The following is a 17,552-nucleotide window of genomic DNA, read 5'->3' as shown; positions in this document are numbered from 1 at the left end:
TTATGGCTTTTTTCGTTTTCCCCTCAAGTTATCCACATCGTAAAATCGGTACGTTCGTTTTTGAGATTCCAAAGGTTTTTACACATATTTCTGACGGAAAATGAGAATGAATTTTTACCTCGAAAATTCAAATTATGTGCTCAAATGAAAACAACATTCATGTTCTGAAAATTATTGAATAGCTAGGAATTTTTCAAATACGAGCCGAATTTTAAAAGCACCTTCAATTTTGAAGCAGTGGAGCGAGAATTCTGACTGGCGTCATCCGCTGTTATTTAATGTCTCTTCAAAAATTTTTGGATGGATTAATACGTATAGACAAGCGTTTTTTTATGTAAAGAAGGAATTACAGTAAAGCGGTGCGACAGTGTTAAAGACGTCCGATAAAAAAATAGCTCCTTGAAACTTTCTCTGCAAATTGATTTAATTTCCCTTCCCGACAGAAGGATAGTAGAATACTTAGAAGGTAAATTGTGCATTTAAAATACTAAAAGGGTTGGGTCTCAACTATTGATTCAGATATGTAAATCAAATTTTCTGACGTCAGGCTCTGAATTAGTATTCTTCGTTTGATGTAAAGTTGAGACAATACAACACACCATATCACCACAGCATAAATTTTCTTCCTTAACTTTACTTTGTCCTTGCTACGTTTCTCTCGATTGGTCATAACATTATTATGGACCTGCATGACTATAAATACTAAAATTCTGATTTAAGTGCTTCTAGATGCAACTACAGCGGAGCAAAAAACTTGTTTCAAACTGTTAAAATTTTGATGGTTTAATTCTTACCGAGTTTGCAGTTTAAGACGGTTTAGATTAATTGTTCACACACCAAAAATCAATACGTGCACGCAAATGATCAACACCAACACCACAAGCAAGTCAAATTGAGAGCCTTCAATTCATGGAGATGTTAGCACAATGAAAATCACAATTTGAATGTCTACTTATTACAGAGGATTACGTAAATTAAAAACAAAAAAGACTTACTGTGTAAGAAACCTTATTGTTGAAAGATAAACAAAAAAGCGACTGCAAGTTTTTTGTTTCCATTGGACTGAGTTTAGGATTTCACCGAATCGTATTTATTTGTCTTATGATTTATGATTATAATGATTCTGATTCTATCAGCAGGTTAGGATTCAGTAATATTTTTAAAAAGATGTTTTCTTATGGGTTATACATACAGTATAAATTTTTATTTTCTTTTGTTTTACTGCAAACCTTGGAAGTTATGGAATAGTCCACTGTTGAGTTGGAAAGGCAGTCAAGCTTGGCAACAAACTTTAGAACTCATCGCTAGGGTCAGTAGTTTCCAAGTTACTTAAGAAGAACTTACGTAATATAATTTTGCATATAATTATTTCATCAATTTCTAACTATAATGCATTATTGAAAAGACCAAGATGTTGCCGTTATGATGCACTATTAAATCCAATTTACTACCTTGCCGTATAGAAGTTTTGAGAAAAAAAAGATAAAGAATAATTAAACACAAATTGAACTGAGAACAAGTACCAAAACTACGAAAAAGCGCTCAGTTTATCGAAAACACCAGGCGTAACATTTTTTGAACGATTTTGGGATGGATATTTTATAAATTATTATTTGTTTTAATGTCAAATGGTTAAACTTTTAAACGTTCTATTCAGAAATTATAACAGACATTTTCACGGTTTTTTAAGAAATATACTACAAATGCTAAGCAACGACAATTTGTGTTTAATAGCGCGTCAGAAAGTCGAGATTTCACCCTTTATAATGATGTATTACAGCAAGAAATCAATACAATAATAAAAGAGTTAGAATTATAATAAGCCCGAAGTGTATTTAAGACCGAGATTGCATATCTTTTTTTTTAATATCTTTACAATTATTGATTCTAGCGATGTGTTTTATAGTTCATTGGAAAGTTATTTAAGTGTCTCATCACGGTCTTGAAAAGAACTAAACTTCGGAAGTTTTTTTGTAGAACAAAAGTAAACTAATATTCCCAGAAATTGTTGTTTAAAGACTTTTTCTGACTCCTGACTTGTTGGAGCAAACTCGAATTTGTATTCAGATTTTAAAAACAATTTTACTTTCATTTTTTAATCATTGTGAGATTGTAAGATTGTGTGATCAGTTTTAATAATTTTATACACTCGATGTTTCCCTAGACGAACCCTATTTATGGCCGTAGCACAACTCAGGAAGTTTTATTGCATGAAAATCTGTGAAGTAAATAACTATTTATTGATTTATGTCTATTGAAAAAAGATTTCTGAAGCACGAATTTCAGCTAAGTGTTTTTAGGTCAACAAAAGTGATATGCTGCGAACTCATGCTATGGTAATGCACAAAACAAAGACCAATAATTCCTAGCGTAGACGTAAAGTTGATGGATAGCGTGTTTATTCATTTGTAAATTACTAGGAACAATAATAATTATAATACTTTTCGTGTGTTATTTTGATCTGTATTAGATAATGTGAAGAATAATAATAATTATTAATATATACAGAATAATTTTTATTGTCTACTCTCAGTGAGGGCGCATCATTGCTGAAGAGGAATAAAGAGCATTAAGTACATTATTGCCTTCCTCTCTTGTGATCCGCTGTCTAATTTTTTAGCGGGTTTAATGAAATTGGTGGAGGCGCCGGGAAAGAAACTATGAAAACGAAACGTATTCCATTTTAAAATGATTGATCCAACGCTTGTCTATTCATAAATCACTCAACGTTGGTGTTACCAGCATGTAGGAAAGAAAGATTTCAAAGTAGGTTAATTGATCTTGAAAATGCGACAGAACGCTTTATCAAACACTAGTTCGTTGACCTCGGAACACGTGCGAAAGATTTAACATTTCCCTCGAACTAATTTTTCGATCTAAATCAGATGAAAATGTCATGTTACTTTCCTTCTTCCAATTCCAATAAAACCGCAATCAAAGAACTTATTTTTCGATTAAATTCGCTTTAACCCAAACCCTTTGCTCTTTAAAGAATACTCCACATATCGATCCTGGGATTCTTGGGAGGGATGTCATGCTGTTGCTCCGTATTTGTGGCGCCCCCATAGCTACAGCAACGTGACTGCCGTGACAACAAAAGGATATGACGTGAATTTCATCTACCGGTTGTAATCGCGAAACTTATTTAAATTATTTCAAAGTTTCTGTTAATTGTGTTGCGTTTGGTGTCGATGAACTAATGATGTTTCCTTTTGCTACCTGTATGTGTTTTCGACAAAATCAAATTTGGACTGTTATTCCACAACAGATAGAAACAGGAGATAAGGTTAGTCTCCAGAAATAAATTTTAATTGTAATTATAGTTCATTTTTTCTTATTTATAGTAGCGTTGTATCTATTTCCAGTTGTAAGTAAATGACTACCTGTTGAAACATCCTATTTAAAATTGTGTTTTTGGTGAAAGAAGAAATGTAATGAGAATTTGTTAATTAGTTTAATTAATTTCATAATGTTATGGATTGAACTAACTCGCATGTGCGGGCGGCCTTTGAATATAAAATATACACGTGCTGAAACTACAGTCGCATTTAACTAGTTAAAAAATGCCGCAGCTTTCCAAATAGCAATTAATTTAATTAAAATTGTATTCGTTAAAGCGGGCACAACTGGAAAATGCACTGTTTTGCCATCAGAACATGACTATTTCAATTCACTTTTTTATGTATTTTTTATAAATATTTCACTCAATAGAGATTTCCAATTAAGAGCTTTATTAAGTAAGTACCTATTATCTCTTATTACAGACTTATTATCGTAGGAAATTAGCATTAATTCAAAACATTCAGTTGATTAAAAGCAATTTTCTTGTCGTCTTCTCAAGGTTTTGTTTGAGATAAATCTTACCTAATAGCGTTGTAACAACGCTACTTACGTCATTTAATTCAGCAGATCTGGAAATTTAGAAAAATTAAAACATTTAACTTTATGTTGTGCCATTAAGTCTGTCGGACATTTTATCCGACGTGGGACTGAAAGATACTGACGTCACAACACTGGGGCATTGTACTTTAATATAAAAGTGAAGGTTATTGAAATCATACATGCAGTAAACACATCATTGGTTCTTTATAGTAGAGGTTTTCGTATCTGTTTATTGCCTTTTCTGTTTCATTGTTAACAGGGAAATTTACTTCTTGGATCTGAATTGAAATAAAAAACGAGACGACCGACGTAAGATAAAAGATTTGCCTCCAATGCAAATTATGCTTTTCGTGGAATTTGTATTGACATTTACCGAGAGAATAAACAATAATTTCATTTTAATGCAAATGTAAGCGGGAGCGCAACTTATTAAACCTAATGAAATTTTAATTTTTAATATTTATTTAAAGCCTAATTTAATAAAGTGTTTATTTTCTTTATTTCTTTAATTTTTATTAATTTATTTCTTTAATAAATATGCGATGTCTTAATATGCAATATTCCGTTGATCTATTGATTTTATAGAATATATCACTCATACGTGGGTTTGGTTACGTCAGAAGACTATTAGGTATAATTATGTAGTTATAATGAATAAACTCAGCCAATTTGATTAGCGGTAGTAGAATAAAAATAATACAGTAAAATAAAAGACGCGCTTTTTGTAAAACTCGTCTTTGGCAGCCAATCAAATATAATTTGAATTGATTGCTGGAAATATTAGTTAAAAAAAGTGGACGAACTGTTTTAAGTTTTGTAAGTACTCAATCCAAATACACAATAAGATCTCGCTACTAAAATTCAGCCTCTTTTGCTGCGAAATCATTGGCCCATTAGCTCAGTTGGTTAGAGCGTCGTGCTAATAACGCGAAAGTCGCGGGTTCGATCCCCTCATGGGCCACTTTTTTTTTCTGTGTAGTTGGATCATTTTTATTTTACAAATTGAAAGTGCACAGTGACATGTTTCAATATTTTTTTGAAGATTTGTGTTTCGTGATTAGTGGAGATATTGATGACAAAGCTTATTCCGGTGCAATTCCGGGTCCATGCAGCCAGGGTCATGCGCTTTCTGCGTTCCTGGTTTCCTGTTACATATTGATAATGTTAAATGGTAATTTTTAATACTGCAATTAAAAGTTAACAAGTTGTAATAAATGAAAACTTATAATTTTAAAAATACAAGTTAGGTACCATCAATAAAATTGCGCTTTCGTATTCGAGCTAAATAAGACCGGACTCTTAACAAAAAAAATGTGAAGTACCATTTCGCCATAACGGTTATTAGTTAGCATACGTAAAACATTAGCACAGTTTTGAATTCTGTATGAAATTCTGCGTTAAATGAGCATCAATAAATAATGTATTGCTTCGCAAATACACAATATATGGACCGAAATGGGGTTTTAAAAGTTTTGTTTTATGATAATTTTTAAAGAATTTTTTCGATGTGAAAACGACGTTTAATAATTTTGAGTTTACATCAATCAAACAGCAAATCTCAGATCAGTAGGAGAAGTAGCTTACGAGAGGCGATCAAAAATTTGGGTAGGAAAATTTTGTTTGGAAAAAATCGACCATCGAATTTTGGATATCAAAGCGAATTTTAAGCAACAAAAATACGTTAAAACGATGCCGAAAACTGCATCTTTCTATATGTCTTAAGTATTATTAGTTTCGGAGATCCTGTCACTATCCGAAACTTTAATCGCTTCTAATTCAGTGACAGATTTTGGATTTAAATTCTGCGTGAAATGAGTACAAAAAAACTTAAGTTTGCTCCACACAAATTTTCTTTCGGAAAAACTGAATTTTGAATTCGGAATTTGTAATATGCGAGAAAAACGATAGGGAAAATTATTGAGAATTATTGGGATGATTGTCGTCAATTGAAGCCTGAGCGCCCCTCTTCTAGCCGGGCGAACTTAGAGATAAAAACTAGGGGCTGGTTTACAAAAGCTAAGTTAAATTTTGAATTTCGATTAAATACTTAACATCATGTTAAAGTGACATGTGATCCTTTTTTCGCCATTCCAATGTCAGCAATAGTCAAATTAGTTGCGAGATTAACTTAATTTCAATTAAATTATTGTGTAAACCGGCCCTAGAAGTAAGAAGTAAGCAAATTGAATTTATTTTTTGATTTAACGCTGCCATTTCTACAATTTACTTATAAAATTATAAGTTGCTTCCACAAGGGCGCAAATCGAAATCTTTTTTTTTAATATCATTCGATAAAATATTATGACCAATTTAGAATATTTACAGCTTTCATTAAAACAAACAAATAAATTCCTTTTGGTTTCCGAGATATTTTGTTATGACTTTACATACAATTTTCATAAGCAAAATACAGCTGGAATTCCCTTAAAGTTAATAAATGTAAAATTTTATTGTTACATATGTTATTATGAAACAAGGTTGTCATTAAATTGGGCAATAATGCTAAGCAAAAACCCAGGAAACCGACCGCGACCTTTTGGTCTGAAACGACAAAAGTCAAGGTAAAAACCAAATTTTCAAAATTCATAAAATGGTCTCAACTTTTCGCCAACCATTTAATCAGACACAAATCTATATTTTGTTTTTAAACAAAGCCAATTATGTCGTCGTTTTATCTCTGCTACTTTAATTAAAAATCCCATTTAATTAAAAACTATTTATTGACCTTTGAACTTTTCCCTTTGTTAACGAAGCTGCAGTGGACAAATGTGCAAGTACGAGTACATCTGTGTAACAATAAAATGTTTGAAGTTCGCTCGGTGCATTGGAAAACTTTTATTCATCGGATCAAATTTTAGCCTGTGCAAAATGCTAGAAATAATTAACACAATATGTGCATTTGGCTAGTACGAGTTGTCACTTTCGTCGAAGATAATGGTGACTTATTTTTGTTTACAGAAAGTTATATTTTTGGTTATTTTATTGCCAACATGATTAATCATTTATTGTAATTTATGTTTTGTTATTAATAGTTGGCAAACAACAACAAACAACATGGTTTTATTAAAATATACTATAAAGATACTACAGGGATTTTAATTAGCAATTTTAGTAGTTCCTGGGCGCAATTTTTCTCAGAAATCGCTTATCTGAAGCAGTCCAGAAGTTCAGAAGGTAGAAGTTTAGAGATTACAACTCCGGAATAATTTTATTTACATAAAATTTTAATTGGACTTTATTTAGAGTTGCAAACTATAATTAAAACAGACGAAGTCTTAAGAGCATCGCGTACCAATTTACATGTTTACAACAGAATAACATCAAATTAGTTCTGATTAAAGAATTTGGTCAAATGGAGATGAGTACATGTTTTTTTTCTATAGGTTGATCTTTGGAGAAAAAAATTGTTTCGCTTTGATCAAAGTTGACAGGACGGTAAAAATACTTTGTAGTTACCAAACTATGTATGTTTGATAGTTCCCGTTTTACTTTACCGTTAAATAATGTGACTTTGTTTGATAGTTCTAAAACAATGTGGAATTCAGTTCACAATTAACATAGCTAATTTGCAATTCAGATTTGAGAACTAAATATCTACCACAAATTTACTCAACTTTACGACAGGATTAAACTTTATTTCAATTGAAGAGTAGTGCAACTATTATCTGTTTGGGATCTAATCTGCGGAATTTTGTTTACATTACATACTTTTCAGTACTATCGGATTGATCAAGATCCTTGCAAAAATCTCAGGTGAGAATTGAAAAATACGATGATGCACAAATGTGAAATCAGGCATATTATTAATTTCACTTGGATCTATTTAAAAGAAATTAAAGAATGATTAATGGATATAAAAACTGTGCCAGCTCGGGCGATGAAATAGTGATATTTATTAAGGAAAAATATAATAAATGTATTTACTCAAGATTTCTGGATTTTGGCAACAACACAACCATAAAATAAGCTTTTGTCACAGATCTTTGTTGCTTAGCTTTTTGTAAGGGACCAGTGCTCGCTGACGTCAGTTAGGATTTATTTCGCCTTATAACTTAATTTATTTTAATGGACCATAAAATCATAACTGATTTTTAACTAGCTATATTTACAGTTTATATTTTAATGGGCAGAACCGAATTTGTAATAATGAAATTTATCAAATGTTTTAACTTTGTTTTGTTATAGCAATTTTTTTTCTACATTTTCCTGCTTGTTCGTGAATTTCCCTAAAGCTTATTATGTACTTTCTTTCATGATAATTTTGTCTTCCTTTGTTGCTTTTCAACAATCCATTAGTATGGTCCAAATTTCATTGTTCTTTTAACGCGCTCTCTTTGTAATTTTCACTTCTTCAATTTCACACTTCTGTCTTCATGGTAGCATAATGAAATTATTTCAATGATTAATTTACCGATTCTTTTTATTTCAAATAACATGGCATACCTACTAAATCGGCGAAACGAGTTTCAACTAATAAAAAGGCATAATTACAAGTTTAAAGAGCTATAATTTTTTATCGCTTATTTATATTATTTATGGGTGCAAGTTGGCAAGATGAGCGATTTAATGTTTGGCAATTATTGTAAAATAAAAATCTAATAATAATCTATTATTATAATATATTTTATCTGAGTACTAGATTATGTTGAAGTTTATTAGAATTTATTTGCAGTAAAATGCGATTAACTCATTGAAAATTTATTGTGTTTAAGAGAAATATTGAAATTTTGTTGCATTATTTCTAATACAATAATGAAAAATACTTAATATAAATAATTTATGAAAATATGACCATATTTATTCATCATATTATTGTTAAATATGCCGCAATTCTGAAAAAGTATGCAGAAAAATTCAACAAATTTTTTGGTCGGTTACATTATTGTTTAAATTCTTAACCTTAACTTTTAAAATTTCTAGATTTTATCTTATTGTTAGTACAAGCGTCAAATAAAAAAAGGTATTTGAAAAGATTCTTGACTATTTTATTAAAAGTGATAATAACTTAGAAAAATTTAAATCAAAAAATACAATTTTTAGAAATTTTTATTTGGAGACCTGCGAGAAGCTAGCTTATTAAACTTTTTAACACCGTATAAATGTAATCATTTTTGGTGTCAAAAGATCGAAATTTACGCATGTTTTTCTTCATCTTAGTTTTAGTAAAACCTCCAATTTGCAAAAGTTTAATAAATCAAATATGCAAATTTTTTAAAATTTTTAGAAATTTGTATTTTATAAAGTAGAAAAAAATTAACAAATTTTTGTAAAGACTTCCAATTTCTTTATTCTTGATGCGATTTTATTTAAATTTCTGAAAATTATCACTTTTGACTATTTAATTAAAAGTGGTAATTTAGAAAAAAGTCGATCAAAAATTAGAATTGTTAGAAATTTTTATTTGGAGAACTGCGAAAAACTTATCAAACTTTTCAACGCCCTGTAACTTCATGATTGTTGGTGTCATAAAAACGAAAATTAGACATGTTTTTTCTCTTGTTTGTTCTAGTAAGACCATATATTTCCAAAAATTTAAATCAAAGAAACAAAATTCTTAAAAATTTTTGAATTTTTCAGAATTTTATTTTCTCTATGATGAGGCCACATTTTAAAGCAGAATTTGAAAATTTAAAATTTTAAGAACCTGTAAAATTAAGAATCTGACGAATCAAAGTTTCGAAAATAGAAACCTGCTCATAAATAAATTAATTTATTTATTTACATCTAATTCTAACTGAATTAGTTATTGGCCCACAAAATAACGACTGAAGCAAACTCTCTGATGTAAATAGGTACAGTAATTATGAGTGTACACCACAAACTCCCAAATTCAGGTGCAGACTCCTCGAATGAAAACGTAAAATATGTAAGACGTTTTCTCATTCCAGCTCTCTGTAGATTAATACGAATATTCTGCAGTTAATTAAACTCTTGTCAACACACGTACATACATATTAGTACTTAGCATTTATGTTTTGTAATGCAAAGTTCGATCATTGTCGACATTATGGACATTAAAGATAATTAACAACTTGAACAGATATTACTTGACAAATCGTGCTACGTTACAGAAAATCAATAACTTGATTTATGCAACACTACAAGTTAATTAAATTTCTAGTACCATTGTAGCCACAAAATCTATAGACATCGCAGGTTTCGGTATTGTATAGCGGATTTCAAAATGGAAAACTATTTTATATTTCAACGAAAAATACTCACTAAACAAAAGATTGAATAGAAACCTTCAAAAAAAAACGTAGAGCTGATTACTCAAATCCCCGTTCAGATATCCCGTGCAATTGAAGCTGTATAAAAATAGAGTAAAAAAATTAATCTGCTATTCTCTTTTCAAATCATGTCATATCTGTTGTCTAATATTTATTTGTGACACCTGCTTTGCCTTATAATAGTGCTGACGTAGTTGCTAGTATTATATGATTATTTTTATCATTTTGTTATAAATGGCTAAAGTTTGAAACTTGGCACATCCACATGTTGTAAATTATCTCTTGGTATTTTGTCAAGCTGATTCATTTAATTTTACATAAGCAGAACAGCAATTGGACTCACTGCGCTGCGCAATAGGACACAAAATGTGCGATAAAAACAAATCAAAGTGCAGAGGACCTGTTTTCATTAATACCACAGTTTTTGTATTTAGTTTTTTATGAAATCAAATCGGGGAACTCAAAGTTTTAATCAGCACCCTTAATTTGTTCAGGAATTTTATTGCGAAACATTGAGCAATCTTTGGATTATTTTCAAATAAAGTCAAGGTTATGACTCCCTTAATATGAGTCAGTTAAGTTGATACCTGTCCAAATGGTAATATTGACAGTGTGTTTATGGCCCTTGATAAACAAAATAAACAATTTAATAGAATGGCGCGCCTAAATTATTGAAATAGAAAAAGTAAAGTGAAGTTACTGAAATAAAAATCAGACTTTGCTAAAAAAAATCGAGAATCCCATGTGGCTTTTAAAGTTTTTAGATGTTTGCTTAAAGCAGATAAGTAGAAGTTTACACAGGATTAAACGAACTGAAATTTGTCGTTTCACTGTTTTGTTGGAGCCTATGTAGACAAGCAAGTTCTTAAATTAATTTAAAATTTGTCAGTGCTAATTTTTCGCATAAAAATCTGTTTTAACTAAAAGACAAATCGGTAGGTATATAGCTAATAAGTTTGGAGAGACCCTATAATTGCTAATTTTCCTATATTAGCCGTTTGACCAAGATTCGTTCTCTTGAAGATGACTAATTGAGAAATTCTCTATGGCAACCAGTTGAGAGGTTTTGGTAGTGGAGGAGCCATGCCACACCTCCCGGAGCAGCGAACCAGGCAGGTATAGCTAGCTGGCTGCTGGCTGGCTGTAGCAAAGTAATCCAGCAGCGGCCCGGAGCTCTTCGTTCCTGAGGGCAAACACCCCGGATCAATACCCCGGACTCCCCGAACTGGCCGCGCTCCCTAACAACGCTATTAAATGATTCGCCTTGCCACCACGCACTCTTTTTTCTGTTGTCACAACAAAACTTTTCACTTCCGACTATCGTTTATCACTATGAAGGAGCTATAAAAATGTTAATTTTTTCTGATACAAATCTCGAAAACTTTCAGAATGGGAATGATAAAAATGGTGGATGCGCCAGGATATTTATTGGGAAAAGGGAAATCGCTCATATCATTACAAATAATGCAATTTTTTTATTTTTTTTTTGTTTTCTTTACGTTTCTGTAGCCTTTTAATGATTTCAAAAATTAATTTTCTCACTGCTTCACTTCACATAAATCATTGGAATAATACTGCAGTTTTGGCGCCTTCTGGAAGATTACAACTCGTTTTCCTTGGCGCAACGTGGTCATGAATTTGTTATTGTTTGTTTATTTTAGCAAACATTAATTACAATTACCGTATTTAATATTGAACAACCGAAAGGCGATTTGTGTTGATGAATATATTTAGGAATGTGCATGAACTGTAGACAAAGATTAATATAATATCGAACGAGTGTAATTAATAACAACGCGTTTCAATATTTTGTTAAATTTTGAATTACTTTTTTGCGTACCATGAAATATTAATTTTTTATGTTGAGCTAACAAAATGTAAATTAAACGTGACGTTAGTCGAAAGGAATACAAAAACAGAAATAATTTGCATACAATTAATTAAAGTTTTGTACAATAATATTTGTTAGTATAAATAAATGCTTTAGTCGTGACCGTAGAAAATAAGAAAATTACAAGTCTCAAATGTTGTTTTTGTACACAGAATTAAAAGAAATTCAATTTAAAGTCAAGATTAGTATTTTTCATAAAGTTTAAAATGCATGATATAATTTTTTTTTATTCTTATCAAAGAAAAATATGAAACTGCAAAGTTTTCAATGAAGACTCTTCAAGATTTGGACTTCATTAGGTTTTTTATTTATTTATTATGTTATTATATTTTGAAGTATTTTCATTTCACTATTATTGTATAGTAGAGTATAGTTACTATTTGAAATTGTCTAGTTCTCTATGGAATTTTAGATTTAATTTATTTTTTTGGACTATACTATTCATCAGAACCTCTAAATTCCTTAGATTCTATGGAAGTTTCTAAAATACTTCAGAATAGCCTCTGATCGATTTCTTTAGGTTTATTATACCTAGAGATAATTTTTAGTGCTTTGAAGTTTTCTTTTTTTTAGGATTTTCCGTTCAACAATTTGTTTTTTTAGTTTATTTATTCTTAAACGAATGACTTCAGAGAATTTCAAACGGGCTTAGACGACAATAATAATAAATAAGCGAAATATTTCAATGTGCAGAAAATTACGAAAGCGTTTCGTTTGCATTCTGCGCAAATTCATTTGCAGGAAATTCTAGTAAAACAATTCTGACTTCATTTGACAACATTAAAATTGTCGAACACGATAAAAATTCGTACGAAATAAATGTAATATCAGGAGTTTCCCTAAGGTGCAATTCATGTTCTAATAATTCTGATGCGCAACTTGTATTCTCTTGAAAACAAACTTTTATTTGACGTACAGTTTCCTATTAAAATCGAGGGTACAAAGAGACGTTTTTCCATTACCGTCGCTTCTTCTTTTTGCAATATTTTTATTAACTATCTTGAAGATACGTCTGACGTAAAGTAGTTAGCAAGCAGAGAGCTTCTCGACAAACTGTAAAAAGGAAAAATATTCGAGAAATTTATTTATTTTATTTTCAAGAATCTCGCGCGTAAAAGCAGTCGGTCTCATTAATTATGTGTTAAAATTAAAAAGACAAACAGATTTGTTTTTTGAAACATTGTTGTGAAAAGTATTATGTATGTTTGTTTAAATTTAACCGATTTGGAAACAATTCAGCGAAAGCTACATTTCTGTGGGCATTCTGAATAAGTCGGTTCATATTATTTTAATTCAAGAATTATTATTAGAGTCAAAAAAATTTAATAAATCCGTATCAAAGGACTGCGTTTTCAATATCGGGGGTAACTTTGATTAAAATCATTTTCGATCTCTTTGTAAGGTAAATTATTACGCAGTTGAGAAAAGTTTACTGTTGATATAGGTTTACGAAATAGTGCTTTTAACGATTCCTGAAGAATTAAAATTTCCATAATTACGAAGTTTCTTCGTCGTGTCGTCCTTCTGATTTATATCTTCGGTCATAGATAAGAAAGCTCTTAATTAAATGTTTTCTGGTTTTTGTGAACACGAGTTCTATTCGTGTAATTAAATTATTCATTACGAATCATGACCGTCATATGTAGATACAGGTAGACACAGCACCATGGCAAACATACATTCATGCAATTAGGACAGAGTTATTTACTTTGCTGCAGTTCCCTCCGGACAAGCTTATCGTGAATTCTCTGCAAATGCTATTGTTTAAAGTTTTGTATTGACTTAAGGGAGCATGGATAAAAACGAACGACCTATGAAATAAATTCTACTTTAAGTTTTACTGATAATGAAATTTATTGTGCAAGTTAATGTATGACAGTTTATTTTAAAGCTTTTACAAAGTCTTAATACAAAATCCTTAAAACTTTTAGCTGATTAAAAGCATAATTCATTTATTAGATAATTGCAGAAAATCTTTTTCCTTCAACACGCGTCGAGTTCTGAGTAAGCCACGTTTGTAATTTTTATGAAATAAATGTTGCATTAGCTTTTAGTTTTTTCCGACAAATGAGAGTAATCTATGTAGTTTTATTTAGGGTTTAATAATTCATGCTATAAAAGGTTGGTGCTACGAGCAGAAAACATGTTCTACAAGATTGGATCTCAAATAAAATTCTTTCCTTATACTCGCTCCGTTGGGATGAAGGTACCTTATTTTTTATTCAAGTGGCTTTAAATCGGATTACGGAAAGGTTTGCGTTTAGAAACTATCTGGAATATTTATAACATGGTAATCTTGGAAGGTACAACTCTAAGAACTACTTTGGATAATGGCGATGATCAATGACACCTAAGATTTAGATAATGCTTGTAGAATTGATTCCATGTTTGGTCTGTTTAATTTACTGAAGAACAATCATTCTATAAATTCAGTACTCCTTGTGTCCTGTTTACAAGACATTGACACAGTTAGTGTCACAAGATGACAAGCAGCTGGCGGACTTTTCAAAACAAGTAAATTAACTATATCTTTTGCCAAACATTCTTGCGAGCAAATGGTTATTGTCAAGTTAATCAACCTTATTCATAAACAAGTTCCAAATGTTTTTAACAAATTAACAATTCAATATTTTCAAACTCGTATTAACGAAGTTCAATTTATCTGTGCATAGCTGCTTTGTGTAAACTTGTATTTTTAATTAAGTTGTAAGGTGACATTGTTCTGTTTTTCATTATCGTTAGCTTGTAGTAATTTACACGTTGTCTAGATGTTTTAAACAGTCTTATGATATTGATATAAATTATTAAGATAAAAATGCTTAAAAAGTAATGCAAATAGAAATCTTCTTAGAATTACACATTGTAAGAACCACATCTCAAACCGTCAATATGATTTCATAAGCTGGTTTTTATAAATAACTTTACACATGTCGTGAAATTTCGGTTAAATATTTAAGGTGCATCTGTGGGCTTCTATTGGTTATTGTTAAATACAACGACCGCGTTTTACGAAAATTTTCATTACATTATTATTTATATGCATTTATTAATTGTCACTCATATCAATGCCTTAAAACGCGGTTCAGAAATAAAGAGAACGCCCTAATTATCCCCTAAAGATGCGGAATTGAATCTTAGAATCCTCTGAATCTCTTGTGTTTATCCAGCTAATTCGGGAGTAAAATTTAGAATCCTTTGAATCTCTCCTGTCTTTCAAATGCAACAAGGTTTTTTGGCAAAATGAAATTGAAATCTTGAAAAATTATGTCTATCAGATTTAAAAAAACAAATAATGAAATAATAGTTATTTACGATGCAACGTTTTATGCATAACGCATTTTTTTTTAATCCTGAAAAATAATTGGCCAGTCTTTCACAGTTTTGACAAAAAATATTGTAGATAAGTTTGATTTAATAAGTTATCAAGTAACTAACAGTAATAAATTCTTATTCTGGTTTTCGGTAGTTTTTACGGCCCGCGGAGTTTTTTTTTCTGTCTTTGCAGCCCTTATCTATAAAATCAAAATTTAAACAATGATATTACTAAAACGCAATGTGTCAATTTCTGTTTTCTTTTTGACTTGTTTGTTAACTGCTAAATTACAGAAGGAAATGTCAAATTTGACCATTTTTCATTGGCACCAATGACTTTTTTCTGATTATTCTAGGTCACAAATAAATCTTCATGTATTGCACAAACGGAGCTTCTTGGCGTCATGAATAAAATACAAAATCTAAGCATCGCAGGCCTACATTTATTTTTTAATCAAACAAGAAAAGCATTTTTGCGAAGCAAAGTCAGATATCCCAGGTAGTGGTATCTCATAAAAAACTTCCCGCAGCTTTTAAATCAACGTCACTTTATCCTTCAGTGGCATTCCTCTGCATGGCATAGCCCCCAAGTTATCTATCCATCAAAAAAATGAAAGTTCGATTTTTTTGTCATAAATTCAAGTCAGATACGCAGCTTCACAGCTCGGCGCTTGGTTTGAGCAAGTGAGTCCTCCTTCCACATGCATTTATTCAAAATGATCTCGCTCACACCCACAGAAGACGTTAAGAACAGAGAACAGGGAAATTGTACCTTTCGACGTAGCTGCGTAGTAAAGCGCGTTCCTGATTGTAGTTTGTAGTACATCATAGTAGTCGAGTAGTAATATTTTTTGTGTATAATTCATTACGTATGGAAGACTAAAAATCGGGTTAATCGTGTATATTCGTGCGAAATCGTGAGCGGGCGTGCGTTGTTGAATAGCCATCGTGACAAGCGTAGCAGGGCTCAAAGCCCGGGCTTGGCTGTTGGCTGTTGGCTGCTTAGTTTTGTCGTAGTGTGCTGTGGCAGTGTTGTTTTATGTGAACAACTGACAGACGTCCTGTCAGTAATCAAGTAAGCGTTATCCCGACCGGCATGTGTTAAACAGTAAACAATACAGTGATAAATAGCCAATGTGATTTGTGCAGTGTTTGTGATGAAGAAAGTTTCGTACATGTGAAATTGTTTAGGTTAGTTTTTTAGACTTTTATTGATACTGTCACCTGTTCACTACTAATTTACGCTCACTCGTGAATTGGTTATTTAAATGTTTCTTAATAGAAGTGGATATTTACTGCATCCATGACCTACAGAATTTACGTAGTGTAAACAAAACGTTGACATGAATTTATTCGTTAATACTCTACTTTCTTGAATTTTTTGCATTTCATTATGTTCCTTTTTCTCGATGATACAAGGTAATGACCTTCTAGCATTTCAGCGGATGCGTTATTGCATAAAATAACTATTGTAAACAGTAAACACGATTATTAAATGATGGGAGATTTATAAATAAGCTCGTTTTTCTACATAGTCTACATCTATTAACCTAATCCTTTTTTTTCTTTTACTGGAATTGTGTCACATTTCTTTACAAAAGTCATGACCTCGTTCCCTATCATTAGTAGCAACATTAAAGTAATTATAGAACCAAAACTAGCAAAATGAATGAATGCCATTTAAAACCACGTGTCTTTACTACTAATAGTCTTTACCAACACTTTTTCTGACCTCTGGTATTTACCATTCTCAGGGTTGTCTCATTACTATCCCATTACATTCTTTTTTCTTTTGCCACGTTTCTACCCTAGAACTGAAAATAATTTTTCCGGAGAACACTTTATATGCTGCTTCTTCAATTAAACAAGCAGAAAAGGCATGCAGGCTATAACTCCTAAATAGAAACCTGCAGAGCAAACGAGAATTTCACTCGTTATTACAGAGAAACTTCCGTTTGTTGTGAAAATAATCAACCATGAGCGAACTGTCTCCTCTAACAAGAGTTTTGGATGTAGACAATTATAAATTACCGTTATTACAAAGTATTAGTCAAAGACGAGGATATGGTACACTCTCTCTATGCGGTGAGAGCGAAGTTTCTTTTATAACGCCTAATCTAAGCTTTTATGAATGAACAAATACGAAATACTCATTGATAGCGATTTATCATGAGTACATAATTTCAAGTAAAGAAGACCACTTTGAATTTCTTCCACATTCAACGAGTACTTTCTAC

At 31.1% G+C, this 17,552-nt stretch overlaps 1 protein-coding gene and 1 non-coding gene across 6 annotated transcripts in view; both read left to right on the top strand.

Moving 5' to 3' along the window:
• The first annotated feature begins 3,070 nt into the window (after positions 1-3,070).
• LOC148179445 (uncharacterized) overlaps positions 3,071-17,552 on the top strand; it is a 48,123-nt gene continuing 33,641 nt past the window's right edge. For 3 of the 5 annotated variants that reach the window (XM_088031019.1, XM_088031018.1, XM_088031017.1), the window contains exon 1: positions 3,071-3,286. In XM_088031019.1, the coding sequence (XP_087887145.1) occupies positions 3,200-3,286 (87 nt within the window). In that variant the 5' untranslated portion in view covers positions 3,071-3,199. Of the gene's footprint in view, positions 3,287-16,409; positions 16,507-17,552 lie in introns of those variants that run through there. The other 2 variants (XM_088031021.1, XM_088031020.1) reach the window with 1 other exon arrangement.
• On the top strand, positions 4,770-4,843 carry TRNAI-AAU (transfer RNA isoleucine (anticodon AAU)). Its single transcript has one exon. It is a non-coding gene; the product is annotated as a tRNA-Ile (tRNA).

Source organism: Gnatocerus cornutus, chromosome 2, assembly GCF_029298725.1.
Source record: "Gnatocerus cornutus isolate USDA-ARS CGAHR chromosome 2, icGnaCorn1.1, whole genome shotgun sequence".
NCBI lineage: Eukaryota > Metazoa > Arthropoda > Insecta > Coleoptera > Tenebrionidae > Gnatocerus > Gnatocerus cornutus.
This window is presented reverse-complemented; position numbering and strand designations above follow the sequence as displayed.